Source organism: Eptatretus burgeri, chromosome 12 (genome assembly GCF_056783735.1).
Source record: "Eptatretus burgeri isolate ZD-2024b chromosome 12, Ebu_testis_v1, whole genome shotgun sequence".
NCBI lineage: Eukaryota > Metazoa > Chordata > Myxini > Myxiniformes > Myxinidae > Eptatretus > Eptatretus burgeri.
Genome location: NC_140972.1, coordinates 90,426,513 through 90,443,230, shown reverse-complemented (window position 1 = coordinate 90,443,230; position 16,718 = coordinate 90,426,513). Strand labels below are relative to the sequence as shown.

At 43.7% G+C, this 16,718-nt stretch overlaps 1 protein-coding gene across 1 annotated transcript in view; it reads right to left on the bottom strand.

Moving 5' to 3' along the window:
- The window catches only part of LOC147016118 (TBC1 domain family member 12-like), a 102,036-nt gene that overhangs the window by 23,120 nt on the left and 62,198 nt on the right, over positions 1–16,718 (bottom strand). Inside the window, exons 5-8 of the mRNA XM_085848844.1 lie at positions 15,211–15,293; positions 10,909–11,026; positions 8,470–8,576; positions 5,814–5,894 (exon numbers count right to left, since the gene is read on the bottom strand). Coding sequence (XP_085704970.1) covers positions 5,814–5,894; positions 8,470–8,576; positions 10,909–11,026; positions 15,211–15,293 — 389 coding nt within the window. The remainder of the gene's footprint in view (positions 1–5,813; positions 5,895–8,469; positions 8,577–10,908; positions 11,027–15,210; positions 15,294–16,718) is intronic.

Here is a 16,718-nt window from a genome sequence, read left to right as displayed (position 1 = left end):
GGAAGTACAGCAAGCTAATTGGGCCATAGTTCAGGGGATACGTTTTTGCATCTTTTTTATGTAATGTTGTGATGATGGCCAATTTACAATTTCCCAAGTGGATATAGAAGACCAGTCCTGAAGTGTAAAAAAAAAAACTATAAAAAAAAAAATAGCGCGAACACGCGAAGCATGAATGTTGAAGGTGGTCACACTTTATGACACGTGAATACATGGGGTCCGCGAATAGTGAATCCATGACTATCAGGATCCAGCAGTACAACATTGAACGAAGATGAAGTGAAAAACATTGGGTGGTTATGGAGCTTCTCACATTTTGGTTGTTTTTGAAATGAAACAAAGGCACGAAACACTGGTGTGTCCGCGCATTCATAAGGGTGCGATGGGCTTTAGGGTCTTTTGGCCGTGCATTCTTTGGAACTTCTGGCGTCTCCAGGTGGCGTGAGACCCTGCTCAGAGACATTCAGTTTCAGAGTGGGGAGGCCTGAGTCACATTTGCTCTACGGCGAGGATATGGCGGCCATACGCCCTCTGAATTGACAGAAACGTGTGGCGGCCGCAGAGTTTCTGCGGTGGCCTCAGGGTGGCCCTACGCCGTTTGGCTATATTTTACAGGTCGTAAGGTTGCCGTGGAATTATAACGCGGAGCTATAACTTTTTTCATTTATACTTTGGCCGTAGCAATTCGACAAGCCGAAAGAAAAAAAACTGGTAAAAAAAAAGAAAAAAAAAAGAACCCACTCGTTACCGTCCGTCTGGCCGCACGTTCGCCTTAGGGCCCCTCCTGCGGTCGCCTTGCGGGCACCTTGCGTCTGCCTTGAAAATTATATGGCCGCCACAGGAACGCCCTAAGGTCACCGTGCAACATCAAATCAAAGACTGTACGGCAACCCCACGTTTTCGGTCTCCACAATTTATAAATACGCCGTACGGCTAGCCGAAAAATAAAAACATATGTGACTGCTACATTGTGTGACCGTGGAAATACTGCGGCCACCGTATAATTGCTAGTGGCCGTAGATTTTGAAGACCCCACGGCCGCCGTGGCAAATGTGACTTAGGCCTAAATACGCCGTGCGGCTCCGCGAAAAATAAAAACATATGTGACTGCTACATTGTGTGACCGTGGAAATACTGCGGCCGCCGTATAATTGCTAGTGGCCGTAGATTTTGAAGACCCCACGGCCGCCGTGGCAAATGTGACTTAGGCCTAAACAGGGCAGCAGCCGCAGTTCGAGTCACATACCTCAAGGGAAGCCCATGTTATAATGTCTTTAAAAATGGTACGTGTTGTTTGAAAGTGACAAGTGGTTTAGCTATCCTATTTGAATGTGTTGTTTTAACGTACCACATTTTGTTCAATCCTGTACTAATGCCAGCAGAAGGGGCCATCCCACCCGCTTCCCCTCAAGTCCCCCTCTCAAATGCAAGTTGAGCCCCCCTCTCGCACCTTCCCTTCAAGGCCCACTACCAAATGCAAGTCCAGAACACAACCTTCCCCTCTCCACTTCCCCTTCCTTGGTCCTCTTCTCTCCCAATCCCTCCTTGCACCTCCTACCAATTCCCTCTCCTGAGGAGTGTATAGCGACATGTCGTGAAGCATCGCTCTCCCCCTCTAGCTCCCCCCTCTCCCGCCCCCATCCTCAGACGATACCTGGTGGACAGGTTGGGTGTGTGATAAGGATGAATTGATTAGATTTTGGTGAAGATCCGGATCCACATTCAAGAACCTTTTCTTTAAAAAGCGATTCTTCACAATTGAGAGTTGGACCAAGAACGACATACTGTAGAACATGATATCTCAAAAAGTTGTGGACGGATTATGACAGAAATTGGTGGATGAGTTGGGTAGGCGACAAGAACAAGCCAATCCATTTTTGGTTCAGGTCCGGATGCAGATCCGGCCTATCAATGGGATACAAACCGTAAACGGTTCAGCCTGGCGGAGGTATGCCCTCTACCGAGAGCTGTTCTCGTTCACATTGTGCATTCTCTGTGGACCTTTTTGTCTCTTCGCGGAGTGACATTGCAGCAACTTGCTTACACACATGGAAGAAATATTAGAGTATCCGATTACTCGTACTTGTCAAGTTAATTGCTGTTATTATCCTAGCCAGAGGAGAGGGTATTGTATTTGGATGCGTTTGTCTGTTTGTTTGTTAGTTTATCCGCACAGAACATGAGTAAGTGTATTAATTACATTTGACCCCAATATACCTTTAGACTCCTTTGACTCCAATCATCCATAAGACCCTTAAGAACCACAAGACCCTGCAGACCCTATAGACCCCATTACAACCTTTATAACCGTTAGAACCCCCAAGACTCTTTAGATCCTGTTTGACCATTTCAAATCCTAAGAACCCCTAGACCCATTAAGACCCCTAAAGTCCCTTTAAATCTTAAGACCTTTGAGACCATGAAGACCCTATATATATATATATATATATATATATATATATATATATATATATATATATATATATATATATATATATACATATCACGTTAGACCCTTTAGAACCTCTAAGACCCCAGACACCTTTCTAGCCTTTAGACCTTCAAACCTATCAGACCTTTTAAGACCCTTTTTAGATGTTTTAAGACACTTTAGACCCACTTTCGGCAATTCCGACCCTTTAGCCCTTGAATTACACCCTTTAGGCACTTCTGACCATTTAGACCCATTCATTTAGACCTTTTCAGACATTTCGACCTTTACACCATTTAACTTTTACAACTCGACCATTTATTTGGACCTTTCATTTAGTACATCCTTCCATTTATTTGCCACACAAAATAAACCACCCAAAACAAGTCCTGGCAATGGTCTGCAAACTCTGATTGCTTTTTCTAGTTTTTTTTCTTTGTCTTTGTTTATTTATTATTAATCATTTCGAATTTGCTTTGTACGAGATGCTGAAACATTGTTTCGTTCAATCCAGCATATACAGCTACTTAACGTCAGATTTCTCGACAACAGTGACTTCTGTTAAACCTCTGCTGTAATTATTCCACAGTAGCCACAGAACTAAGTGAAGAAAAGGGCAAAAGGTTTATCAGGTTTATCATACAAAATTGCTATTTTGCACATTGAAAGGTCAATAGCATTTGGTGAGATTTATTTGATCTCGTTAATGTTTGCTTGTCTGAGTTACAACTCCAATAAAAAAAATGAATTTTATCAACTAAAGGTTGATAAGAATATGTTTGCCACAGTTGATGGTTTGCACGTGAGCAAATGAAAATGTTGGGACACCATTTTTGAAGTTGAAATGTAGATTAGTTGCACGTTTAAGCCAGTCTCCATTTTTTTTTTTTCCTTTACAGGAGCGAGGCTCATGGAAAAGCATGGAGGAGCATTTGGTCAAGGCTTTCAATCTACCACAAATATTGAGAGAGGTAGAAGGTCGGTGAGGTCAGAAAAGATGATGGATAGGAATAGAGGATGATGAAGTAGTGATGCACTGTCAAATTGAAGCTCTGGAGGGAAGAATGGGAATGAATACACTGAGGAAGCAGGTTGGTGTTCCTCCAATAAGCACGTCATGGGCTCAAACGTGTGCGACCAAAATTTTGCCAAGCCATCAAATAAATGTACGACATTTTTATTGCCTCCATATTGGCTGGCAGGATGGCCTAAAGGTATCCACAGTCGCCTCTGAGCCGTCTAGCAAGGGTTTGAATCTTGCCTCAGCTATAAACTGTCATCCTGGTGTCTTGTAGGCAGGGCGAGGCGTCAATGTGTGTGTTGTCCCTTGGATGGACATTAAACTGGGCATGCCATCTGACAGCATTAATTGGTGGACGTTATAGATCCTACGGTGTGCTTCGTGAACAGTAGATGAGCAATTGCTAGCATCCTGAACAAATTACAAATTCCTGCCCTAACCTACAGAGGGCACTGCATCAGCGGCACAGCCGCACTCCTTACAATGATACAACCTGCAGCCACAGACTGCATGTGAAATCAATGAATAGATTTTCTTCATCTCCTCTGATCAGTTAATTCTCACCAAATATTGATGGCTTTGTCTTCAGTGTGACATATTCAAGCTACATTCCTTGCCCTACTCCATTCTCACAAAGCCTTATTCAACAAATCTTCGGAAAGCCGATCACCATGTTGGATTTCCTTTCGCTTTTCACGATTGGAATGTAATTTATGAGGGTTTTGAATAATGAATGTGATACAAATGAGCATTCAAAGTTTACACATTTCAGGATCTGAAGGATGTCATATAAACATCTTGGTGCCGAGCTACCCAGGGCTCTAACCAACAAAATTAAAACACCGAATGCCGATGTTATCAATGACCATCGAATACGAGTGAGAGATCTTGTCGAGTAACTGCCAATCAACATGGAGAGCATGAAAGCAATACTCAATAATTATCTAAGTTTTCTTAAAGTATATAGAAGTGTAACTTTTATGAGCAGATCAAATCAAGTCATCCTTGTCACACAGCAAACCTGCCCACCAAATTTCATCGAGTCCGTCCACAACTTTTTGAGATATCCTGCATACAAACAAACATAGTACGATACTTGCGAAATCCGTAAAACAAATTTGACCTTTAAAATAATTGGCGGTTGAATTCAATGACCAAAGAGGCAACTCCTCTTCAAATTCAAGCCAATCAGATGAAAATTGACAATTTTAGAAATCCGGCCCATGTTGAGTTTTTGGCCGATGTTGACCACAAAAATAATTGGTGGTTGAATTTAATAACCTGATATGCAAACCCTGTTCAAATTTTGTAGTCAATCGAAGGAAAATTGAGGATTTTAGAAATCTGACAAAGTTGTGGACCTTTGGCCGATGTCGACCTTTTGATCTTTTGACCTCAAAAACAATAAGCTTCTTGCTTGTGACAAACTCTACCAGATGGTGACGTTTTGTAAATATTGGTTTGAAATTGTGACCTGTAGGCAGGACCGCATTCAGGTATGTAGAGGCCCTGGAGCATGTATGTCGAGGCCCCCTGTAATATTGCATGTAAGATATCGATTTCTTGAGCCGCGAAACAATTTCATCCTCGACTTGTTTGCCCATGACGTTAAATGAGCTCTTCATAAGTTGTGGACGACAGATAGTTTGTATGCCCACTTCCAGAGTTCGCGTTCAACTTGATGCGTTCAGCAAGGAATGGGTCAAACTCTGCCAGTAGTTCCATCATCCCATGGTAGTTCCCATTTGCCGGCTAATATACTTGAAAAATCTAAGATTTTTGCAAGTAACAAGATACATGTCGTGCTCAGCATGACACTTGCGAAATCCATCCAACCCCCCTCCCCCCCCCCCACCATTCCCCCCCAAACAAAATGCAATGGATACATAAAGTTGATGATCTTAATCAAAGCTCATGTCGATCAGATGAAAATTGATGATTTTAGAAGTTTGACCTTGAGTTGACATTTTGACCTCAGAAATAGTTGGTTTCCCAATTCATTGACCCAATATGCAAATCCCGTTCAACTTTCAAGTCAATCGGATGAAAAATGATGATTTTAGAAACTTGACCTCAAGATGACCTTTAACCTTTGACCTCAAAATCAATAGGATTATCAGCTGTGACTCTACAACTCGGTAAAGTTTCATGATGATCGGTTTCGAATTGTGACCTCCAGGAGATTGACAGACAGAATAACAAAGTCGACCACCAATATACTTGCAAATCATTGATTTTTCAAGTAACAAACAAACAAACAAACAAACAGACAGACGGGTGAAAACATTATCTCCGTCCATCGCTGATGGCGGAGGTAATTATTGGACTTTCAAAGTAAGGTGCTTGTCAGCACAGACATACCACCATTTTGAGACTCCAAACTTGATTCACTGTAACTTCTCCACTTCTCTTTGGCTCGTGAGAGAAATATTTCATATAACTCTGCAAGTGAAGCCACAAACACATGCCGAGTCAAAATAAAGCACAACGGATAAGAACGTAAGGCTGACCGTCCAATCAGCATATGGATTTCCGACGTTAAGGATCACAAGGCATCTATTGAAAGGAGTATGACATTGCACACTGGTACACGGAATTCCTCACCGAAAGACTACATTGGATATATAAATTAATCTAGATTCGAGAGTGGATTGTGGTTGCTGGATGACATTAATGGTGAGAAGGAATTGTGCATAAAAAAGAGGAAAACCTAAAGATTTAGTTCATGGTGTGTGGATATACAAAGCACCCGGGCATGATAGTTCAAATTACCTTCTCCTGTCCACAAGTTTCCAAAAACAATTACACCTTGTCACCAATATAACCAGGATGATTAGCTCAAATAGAATCACCATCACTTAAAAATGCCTATAAGGTGAGGAATACCACGATATCACAAAAGCTGAGCTCGAAATGTACCCCCTTCCAAACTCCATACCCTCTTCATATTACTTAACCTCCTGCACCTATTTCACAAACTCTCACCCTTCTAAATTCCTCAATGGATGGTGCTACATTTGTCCAGGCAAAACAGCAAACAAGGAAATATACTGGGCACACATACCAAAGAGGCTTCAATCTATCGGATATCATTGTTATTGTCCTGTTGCAACGTAAATCTTTGCCGCAGTCTGAGGTCTTTTGCACTCTGAAGCAGGTTCTCATCAAGGATTTGCCTGTATTTGGCTCCATTCATCGTTTCCTCTATCCTAACGAGTCTCCCAGTCCCTGCCGCTGAAAAGCATCCCCATAGCGTGATGCTGCCACCACCATCCTTCACGGAAGGGATGGTGTTACATGGGTGATGAGCTGTGCTCGGTTTCGCCAGATGTGGAACTTTGCATTCAGGCCAAATAGTTAAACTTTCATCTCATCAGACCAAGCAATCTTTTACCTCATGCTCTCAGAATCTTTCTGCAAATTCCAAGCGTGCTGTCATGCTCCTTTTTCTCAGGAGTGGTTTCTTTTTCTCTCTTTCTCAAGCCTGGTGTTGGTTTAGTGGTTAAGGTGGCTGGCTTGGGATCTTAGGGTTCTGAGTCCGAGCCCTCTTGGCTGCTGAAATAATACCGGGTGGGGTTGACTAAGCCTGTCATCCTTCAGAGGTCGACAAAATGAGTACCAGTGTACTGGTATAGGGGCACAGCATCAGCGGCATAGTCACGCCCCAACAAAATGATAGTTACCCGGCAGCCAAGCTGCCATACGCAAGAAGGAGTGGCTTCTGTTTGGCCACTCTCCCAAAAAGCCGAGATTTGTAAAGTTCTACGGAGATTATTGTCGTCCCGACAGGTTCTCCCAACTCAGCCAAGGAACTCTGTAGTTCTGTCAGAGTGGTCAATGGGTTCTTGGTCATCTCCCTGACCAAGGTCCTTCTTTCCAGTTGCTCAGTTTGGTCGTACAGCCAGCTCCAGGAAGAGTCTGGGTATTTCCATATTCTTTCCATTTCTTAATGATGAAGCTCACTGTGCTCTTGGGAACTTTCAACTCTCGAGAAATTGTCTTATACCCTTCCCCAGATCTGTGTCTCCTCACAATTCTATCTCGGAGTTCTACGGACAGTTCCTTGAACTTCATGGTAGAGTTTCTGCTCTGACGTTCACTGTCAACTGTGGGACGTCATATAGAAAGGTGTGTTTCTTTCTGAATCATGTCCAAGCCATTTAATTGGACACAGGTGGACTCCAATCAAGTTGTAGAAACATCTCAAGGATGATCAAAGGAAACTGGATGCACCTGAGCTCAATTTGGAGTGTCATAGCAAAGGGGTTTAATACTTATTGACGCAAGACATTTCAGCTTTGCATTTTTACTTAATTTGTAAAACTTTCGAAAAAGATGTTTTCACTTTGTCATGATGGGGTATTTTGTGTAGATCGGTGACAAAAAACATTATATTTAATCCATTTTAAATTCAGGCCGGAACACAACAAAATGTGACAAAAGTCGAGGGGTGTGAATACTTTCTGAAGGCGCCGTACACATCGTTTTTGGCCCTATCTCTCAAAAGGTAAAGAATTACTTGGATAATTTAAAATTTGAGTGGCTGGAGATTGCGCATCCGGCGACAAATCTTCACCAAAATCAAATCAGTTCGTCCTTGTCACACATGCAACCTATCCACAACTTTTTGAGATATCGTTTTTGGCCCCATCTCTCAATGGTGAAGAATCACTTTAGGAATTCTCGTATCCGTACCCGGAACCAGATCTGGATCTTCACCAAAATCTCATCAATTCGTCCTTGTCACACACCCAACCTGTCCAGCAAATTTCGTCCAAATCCGTCAATAACTTTTTGAGATATCCTGCTCATAGACAGACAGACACACAAGAGTGAAAAAGTAACCTCCTCCCGCCTTCGGTTGCGGAGGTAATTCTTTTATATGGATGACCAAAGACAACCTGATTAAACGTGAACAGGTTGAATAGGAGGAAAGGGCAAAGCACAAGTAGACAATGCACGATGATACAACATGTTTTTAAAAGGGGAAGGTGGAGAAAATCTTGGTGTGGCTGACCTGGAGTTATGTTAAGTTCATTTCCTATAGCCAGGCTCCAAACTTTGCCACGGATGCTCGGAGGAAGACCCTGCCACCACAACTCCCGCACCTTGCGCGTGCCACACCTGACAATTGCAAAGCAAAATCACCAACCACATAATCGATGGATGCTGGAGCACAGTCGGGGAAACGCAAGGATCTGTAGCAAATTCAGACAAAATGTGTTGTTACAATTAGACTACAGATTTTAAAGTTTGGCAAATTGCAGAAACATAAGGCTAGGATAGTATTGGTATCCTACACTGTGGCCTGAAAGTCACATTACCCCTTCCAGTAAAGCATTCACTCTGACACTCTTTTAATTTACATGTATTTTATTATATGCCTGGTGTTGGCTTCATGGTTAGAGTGGTGGGCTTGGGATCCCAGGGTCCTGAGTTCAAATCCTGCTCAGCCATTGAGATAATACCAGGTGGGGTTGACTCAGCCTGTCATCCTTCTGAGGTAAGCAAAATGAGTACCAGCTTCCTGGGATGATTGAACCATTTGAATGTCCTGCGTCAGATTGGCGACTCGTCCGGGATTGTGCCTAATAGCCCAGGAGACTGCTTCGGTAGCACCGACGCCCTGTACAAAGTATGGTCCCAAAGGAAGGATGGATTTTAATATGTTCGGATGAATGTGCCATCTATCGAAGCTCACGGGCACACAATGTGGTGTTCTGGTGTGAGGAAAATCCACATTTCACGTTGGAATCGGAGCATCATCTTCCACATGTGATGACATGGGCAGGAATGACCTCGAGACATATATTTGGTCCTATTTTTTTTGATGGACCAGTAAATAGAGTAGCTTACGACTATATATTAAGAAACTGACTGGTAGCACCACTTGTCATTGCAGGAATAGCTGGAAGTGTCTAGTTTCAACAAGACGGCGCACCCGCACATTTTGCATTGCATGTTCAGAAGTATCTCAATGAAATGTTCCCTCAACAATGGATTGAATGCAGATCAACAACATCACCAGCTCCTCTACCATATCCATCATGTTGTCCAGATATAACGACTCGAGGCAACTCTTTGTGGGGTTTCATCAAGGAGAAAGTTGTCGACAAACCAGTCGGTGGTACAGGACGATCGAAGAATTGTGCAATGCAGTCGTGGCCTCTTTCGCACATGTGACTCCACAGTTGCTACACAAGATGTCTAAGAAGACTTGGCGACAAATTCAGTGGTGCGATAAGAATTAGGGAGTGCATACAGATACGATGATTAATTCATTATTGTAAGTACAGGTATCCCCTGCTTAACAAAGGGGTTAAGTTCCTTTATAATGCCTTGTTATGCGAACCTTCATGATGCGGGAACTCGTTTTCCGTGCCATCCCCCGTGACTCACGTGCCATCTCAACAACGTGTCCTCTGACTCACATGTCCTCTCACCGTGTCTTCTGACTCACGTGTCGTCTGACTCACATGTCTTCTGACGCGCTCCTCTTCCTCCTACTCATGTCACGCCAATCAATCATCAGCCTCGGGGGCGTGACTTTGCCCGCCGTCATCCTTGGAGGTGGGGCTTCTTGCCTGCTTGGTCATGCAGCTCGGTTGTAATGGTGGTTGTGGTTATAAAAAAACGAGACTCCTTCATGGCTGGCTTGTAAATGCAAAAACGTCAGACTATGTCACAGGGGGCAATTACATACTGGGGGAAATTATCCTTAATACTTATCTAATTAACACCGCACCCCCCTCCCCCCCCCCGCATGGTGCCGAGTTACACTTAAGCTCACAGTTTCCCTACTTCGTTTACATCAACATGTCTCCTACACATCCATGGGCTAAGCAACTCTATACAATCGTATCTTTCCTATAAAATTTTACCTAATCATATTATTTACCTCATAATAGAGCCAGTAGCACAATAATAAAGTCAATATAATGTAACACTTACCAAAACAATCTTGAGTCCAAGTTTTCATTACAAGAGGGCCACTGGGAGGTGGTGGAGGAGATGGTTATTTTTAACCCTTTCATTCTGAAAAGTTAATCCCCCCCATTGAAAAGTTAATCAGTACAAAAAAAGGTATCATGCTTATCATGGAAGTGACATTGCACATCACCATGACACTGCAATGGCTCCTTCCTTCATTGCAGCGAATTAAGACCTTTGTTACACGTTGAATAGTCCAAAATGAAACCATTCGTTGTAGCGAACCTTCCCTTCGCTCTGCGAACCTTTGTTAAGCGGGGGAGACCTGTACTGCACAATAAAACCAGCACATTAAAAGAGTTGACGAATGAATGCTTTACTGGGAAGGGGTAAAGTGACTTTCAGGCCACCCTGTACGTGCCTGGTGATATCTTACATTGCTAGATAGCATCGAATCTTTGTTGAAGGTGAAAGCCATCATGAAATAAAATTCTGAAAAGCTAATACTCCAACTCGATAAGCTTACGAGTGTTCCCAATTGGGTAAGATCTCCGTCGTCCAGATGGATCCTGCTTGAATAATGCTCTCTTCCTTCTTGCAGCGTTCTTTTAGGAGCCTCTTTTGCCGCTGAGCATCACGTACTTCTGCCAGGATCATGCAAATATAAGGGGTTGACAAGGAAGACGGATATAACATTGTATGATAAGAATGTGGGGGGTTCAAAAAGTCAAATAACTAGTCCAAGGTATGCCCCCCAAAAAAAGAACTTTTTTGTTTTTTTAAATACATTGTCGAGTCGAGGCTCATATGAGAGTTAACACACAACGCACAACAAGGTGGGCAGGAGACAAGAGGGGTGGGAGAGGGTCGGACAAAACAGTGGGGAACAGAGACATTAGGAGATCTGTGGAAGGGAGAGGTATGGGACAGGGAACATGGGGAATACAAGATGGACATTACAGGGACTTTCAGGAAGGAAAGCAGGGAATTTGAAGGAGGTGGGTTTGGGGTGGATTAACGGGGGTAGAAAAGATCGAGCATTTGGATGGGGGATGATAAGAGGTGGTGGTGAACAGCTGTTTTGAAGGCCTGGAGGGAAGAATGGGATTCAACAGCATGTGGGAGTTTATTCCAAAGGTGGGGAAAAAGAGGAATGAAAGAGTGAAGGTGAGCAGTGATTCGTGATTTTGGTAGTGGTAGTTTTACCAGAAGGGGGTTGCTGGCAGACCTTGAGCGCCCTGCAGAAATATGGGGGGGGGAATATCGCAGACAGAGCAGGGGGGGGGTTGAGACCACAGAGGAGATGGTAGAAAACTGAAAGACCACCGACCTGCCTGCGGTGAGAGAGTGAGAGGCCGAAAGACTCAGCCTCACACCGTGGGAGATACCAATGATCCTAAATGCCTTGGTTTCCACAGCGTGAAGTCAAGAAAGGAGAGAGGTGGGAGCACCCGGGATTGTTGAGAAAGTAGATGGGGGGGATTCCAGATGGTCCTTTCAGAGAGACATAGCGAGAGAATGAGATTTTTCGGGATTGAAAGACATGTTCCACGTGTTGGACCAGTTTGTGATTTTACCCAGATCTGCAGAGAGTGAAGAAGCTGCTACTTGCCAATCTGAGGGATGACAGGTGGTACGGCAGAGGGTGGAGTGATCAGCAAAGAGATAATGAGGATCTTCCAGAGAGTCGGAGAGATCATTGATGAAAACCAGAAAAAGAACAGGGCTCAGAACGCCACCTTGAGGAACTCCAGCCTGGACAGGAAGAGGGGATGATAGAACTCCATTTAGGGCCACACGGTGACTGCGACAGGAGAGGAAGTCTGTGAGCCATGAGTGGAGATGGCCTTGGATACCATAAGAAGAGTTTGGTGAGCAGGGCAGGGTGCCAGACTATATCGAAAGCACACGATATGTCTAGGGATACGGATTTCATTTCACGTCTAGCATTGAGGACCTCCATCCATTGTTGGGAGAGCAGATGCAGCATATCCAGGGTAGAGTGACCTGGTCTGAATCCAAATTGATGACCACAAATCAAGCCATTGGAGAAGAGGAACGATTTAATGTCTAAAGCGATGATGGATTCCATAACCTTGCTGATGATTGGGAGAAGGCTGATTGGTCTGTAGTTGCAGGGATCTGTTTTTGCACCTTTTTTATGGAGAGCAGTAATGTTTGCTGATTTCCAAGCAGATGGCAAAATGATTTCCTTGAGCAAATGAGAGGGTGAATAGAACAGAGAGAGGGTGAGCAAGAGCAGAAAAGCAGGATTTTAGGACACGTGGACTGATGCCGTCTGAACCTGTTGCAGAATCTGAGTCGAGGTTTGACAGCAAGCTCTCCACATTGTCAGGAGAAAAAGACAGAGTCCAGGGACAGTTGGACACGACTGGGTAAGGTAGGTACAGAAAGCAATGGGTTTTGGACCCAAAATTGAGAAGCAAACATGGAATTTAAGCATTCAGCCTTTTCACGTGCGGTATCAGCAGTGCGGCTATTTGAGGTAAGGGAGGGGTGGAGGGGGAACATACACCAGAAACAGATTTGATTAGACGCCACCAGGATTTGGAGGAGAGAGAGAGGTTTTAGAGTTCAGACTTGAGATTAGAAAGATATTGTTTTCTCGCTCTACTGAGGGTAGACACTTTCTTGTTCCGAGCTTTATGGAAGGAACTGAGATTACCCTCAGTTGGATTTGCTTTCCATGAGGCAAAAGCAACTTGTTTCAGGACAACTGCCTCACCACAAGCTTCAGTGAACCAAGGGCGGGAGGAAGGGTAGGACAACTGAAGACGAGAGGGGATAAATCTGTGCATAAGGGAGGGCAAGTTTCCTTGAAAGAATTCTCAGAAGTTGATGTTGGAGAAAGTAGAGATGGGAGACCAGTCCAGAATTTTGATAGCTGTTTGGAGACCCTGCCAGTCGGCCAAAGTGAAATGCCAGACTCGACGGCGGTGAGGTGGTTCTTTGATAATAGCCAGAGAGATGTCCACTTTGACAAGCACGTGGTCAGAAGAACCGATTGGAGTGGAGAAAGAACAGATATTTTCAGGGAAATTGGTCAAAATCAGATCCAGAAGAGATGGAGTACCATTGGCTAAGATCCGGGTCGGGAAGTTGACCGATTGACTCAGTCCCAATGTGGCACAGAAGCCTTTTGCTGAAGTGCCATGGCAGTTGAGGGAGGTACTCACACCCACCCAACTGGCATGATGGCAATTTAAGTAATCACATATGAGGAAGAGAGAGTTGGGATGAGAGGATATAAGTTGGTCCATGTTTTTGGAGAGCGAGGTGCAAATGGAGTCATCACTGTTTGGTGGATGGTACAACACACATATAAACATGAGGTGGGAGTGGAGGGGAAGCCGTAGCCAGAGGTATTCCTGGGAGTGTGGGGGAGTGAGGGCAGTGCATGGAGAGTGAGGAATAGAGTCTTTGATGAAGAGAGCAACTCCTCCACCAGGACGAGGCTCAGGTCTGTCATTTCGGAGGAGGGAGTAACCAGGGAGAAAAACTAGACTAAAACTAAAAAAACTCATGTATGAACTACCTGGGGGTGTTTTGCAGGTGTAGAGGAACTCTGGTAGTTTGAAATGCTGTGCCCCTCTACCAGTACACTGGTACTCATTTTACTGACCTTGGAAGGAGGTCTCAACCCCACCTGGTGTGAATTCAGTACCCAACAGGACTTGAACTCAGGACCCTAATATTCTAAGCCAGCCACCCGAACCATGAAGCCAATACCAGGCTTATAATTTGGGTGAGATTTTGAGAGATTGAGAAATTATAGGCATCGATACCAGGAGCCTCAGTATTACGAGCGTCTACCAGCCATTCCTTGTGGTGAACATTGAAGTCACCAAATACCATGTTGTGTACACAAGGGTGGAGTAACCTAGCCCCTGTCAATGCTGTCTGAGATCGCATCAAGCACGGCACAAGAGGGAAATGAAGGCAAGCGATACAGAAAGAAGAGATAATGTCTTAAACCATAAAGAAGTCGATTCTCAGTAAAACTTCAGGCCTGGACTTTCAGGGAAAAAGTATTGACTTCTACGCCAAACGAGAACAGCACACTTCGACGTCGCGACGTTGACGGCTGTGCCTCCAGCACATTATTACATCGTCATACATACTTGTACCAAGTTTGATTTAAATCCCTTCAGCTATTCTCAAATATTACATTTTTACCTGACATGACCTTTAACCTATTGACCCCATAATCTAATCAGTTTATGCACAGACATTATTATAAATACTTGTACCAAGTTTGACTTTGATCCCTTCAGCCGTTCTTCAGTTATCATGGTAACAAACACCTATCATGGACGCTGACCTTTGACCTCTTGATGCCACCATTTTATCAGTTCATCTTTGCTTCATAATAATATATATTTATACTAAGTTTGGTCAAAGTCCCATCACTGGTTCACAAGTTAACACGGTATCATAATTTTCACCGAACATGACCTCTGACCTTTGACCCCAAAATCTAATCAGTTCATCTTTACATCATTATAATACTTGTACCAAGTTTGACTTAGATTCCTTCAGCCATTCTTAAGTTATCGCATGAACGAAAACCTATCATGGACAACCTGAAAACAATGCCTCTGGTGACTTTGTTGGCGGAGTCATAAAAATACAGTAGATTCACCATATACGTGTTTCATGTCATCTTCGGGCTTTTTTCTACTCTAATGGAGAGACAGAGCTAGATTCAAGCACTACCTAGTCCCCAAACTCATAAGCTTCAATCTTAGACAGTAGACATAAGGGACATGCGTGGACATGAGGCTTTAGACATACTCCTTGAGCTCACCTCGTTTCCTGGCACGGGCCACCATTTCATTGTAAAGCTCCTGGTGATGCTGCATTTCCTCTTCAGACTTGGCTGGGAGGGACCTTGACAAAAGGCAAGTAGAAATAAAAAATAAGCACAAAAATAAGGGCTTGTAAAACACAGTAATCAATGCTCAGTAAATATTTTGCTCAATTAATTTAAATGCACGTACAAACTTGGACGTTTCGGGCGAGATACACAACAGCTTGAGAACGAAACTGATGTCTTATAAAGTATGGTAGTTTTCTGGGAAGATTACTTTTCACTAATGCAGGCTCCGTGCCCTACAAAAAAAGTCTTCCAAGCCTGTGATTGCTCCAGTAAAATGGTGATCATCAGCCCAAGAATCGAATTAGGATTACAGGTTCTCATCGTGCTACCATCTCATGATCTCATCCATTGTGAAATACACAGAACTGAGAGCCACTTCTTCAAGTGACCAAGTCCCACATCTGGATTCTGCCAAGAGATAGAAGCAGATATGTAAATAAAAGTGTGCAGAAATTAAAACAAACAAACAAAAAAAAACTCACCTCTTCACGGTTATTTGATGCTGCTGCTTATCGGGTTGCACCTGAACTGTTAGCTGGACACTAATTGTCCTGTTTTATGATGGGCGAATATACTTTTTGGTAGGCCAAAATTATTGATAGAAATCTGAACTTTAACTTTATCCACAACGACTCCTCCTCCGAAGTGAAATACAGTTTTTACATTTAATACGTTCCATTAAACTAACCGAGTTAAAAGCGGCAGATGTCGATGGACTCGACCATATTGAGGGACAAGTTGGGTCACTCGATCAAGATTCGGATATTTAGACTTTAGTAAAACATTGTTGTTTACAGGTTAACTCGTCACTGCAATATAGCAATGGGCCTCTTCAGTTGCTTGTTTAAGGTCAATAGAAACACCCGCTCTCTTCGGAAGTAGCCTGGGGGGAGTTGGGCTAAATATATTTTGTGCCGTGGCAAATAATTCCCCGTCTGCAGCAGGGGTCAGTAAACCACTTTCACTGTGGCATGTGTACAGGCAAAAATCGAAGTCATTCCCCCCACCCCCCAGGGGGATTTTTTTATGACCACGACCTGACTCTGGGTACGAGCAACGTGTATACAAAATTTGGTGGAGATCGGTCGAGCCCAGTTTTTGTCTTTTATTTTCAGACGTACACGTACAGATAATTTCCTTATTTAAGACAGTAAGATACAGGATTGTGCGACCACTCATTATATTCAACCCCCATTCACATCGCACCAGCTTCCAGCAAAATGCCACCGTTTTCCCCCAATTTTCTGGTATTGCTTTGATGTGAATAGTAGCTAAAAACAATGCCGGCATTTTGCTTCCACAAATTGCCCAGCAACTGTCCTAGTAGTGAAGGTGGTGGGAGAATGCCGGCATTCGTTGGATGTGAACGCCAGCCCTAAAAATGCGAGCGATGTTACACCGTGCGCATTGACGCATGACGACTACGGGTCACGAGA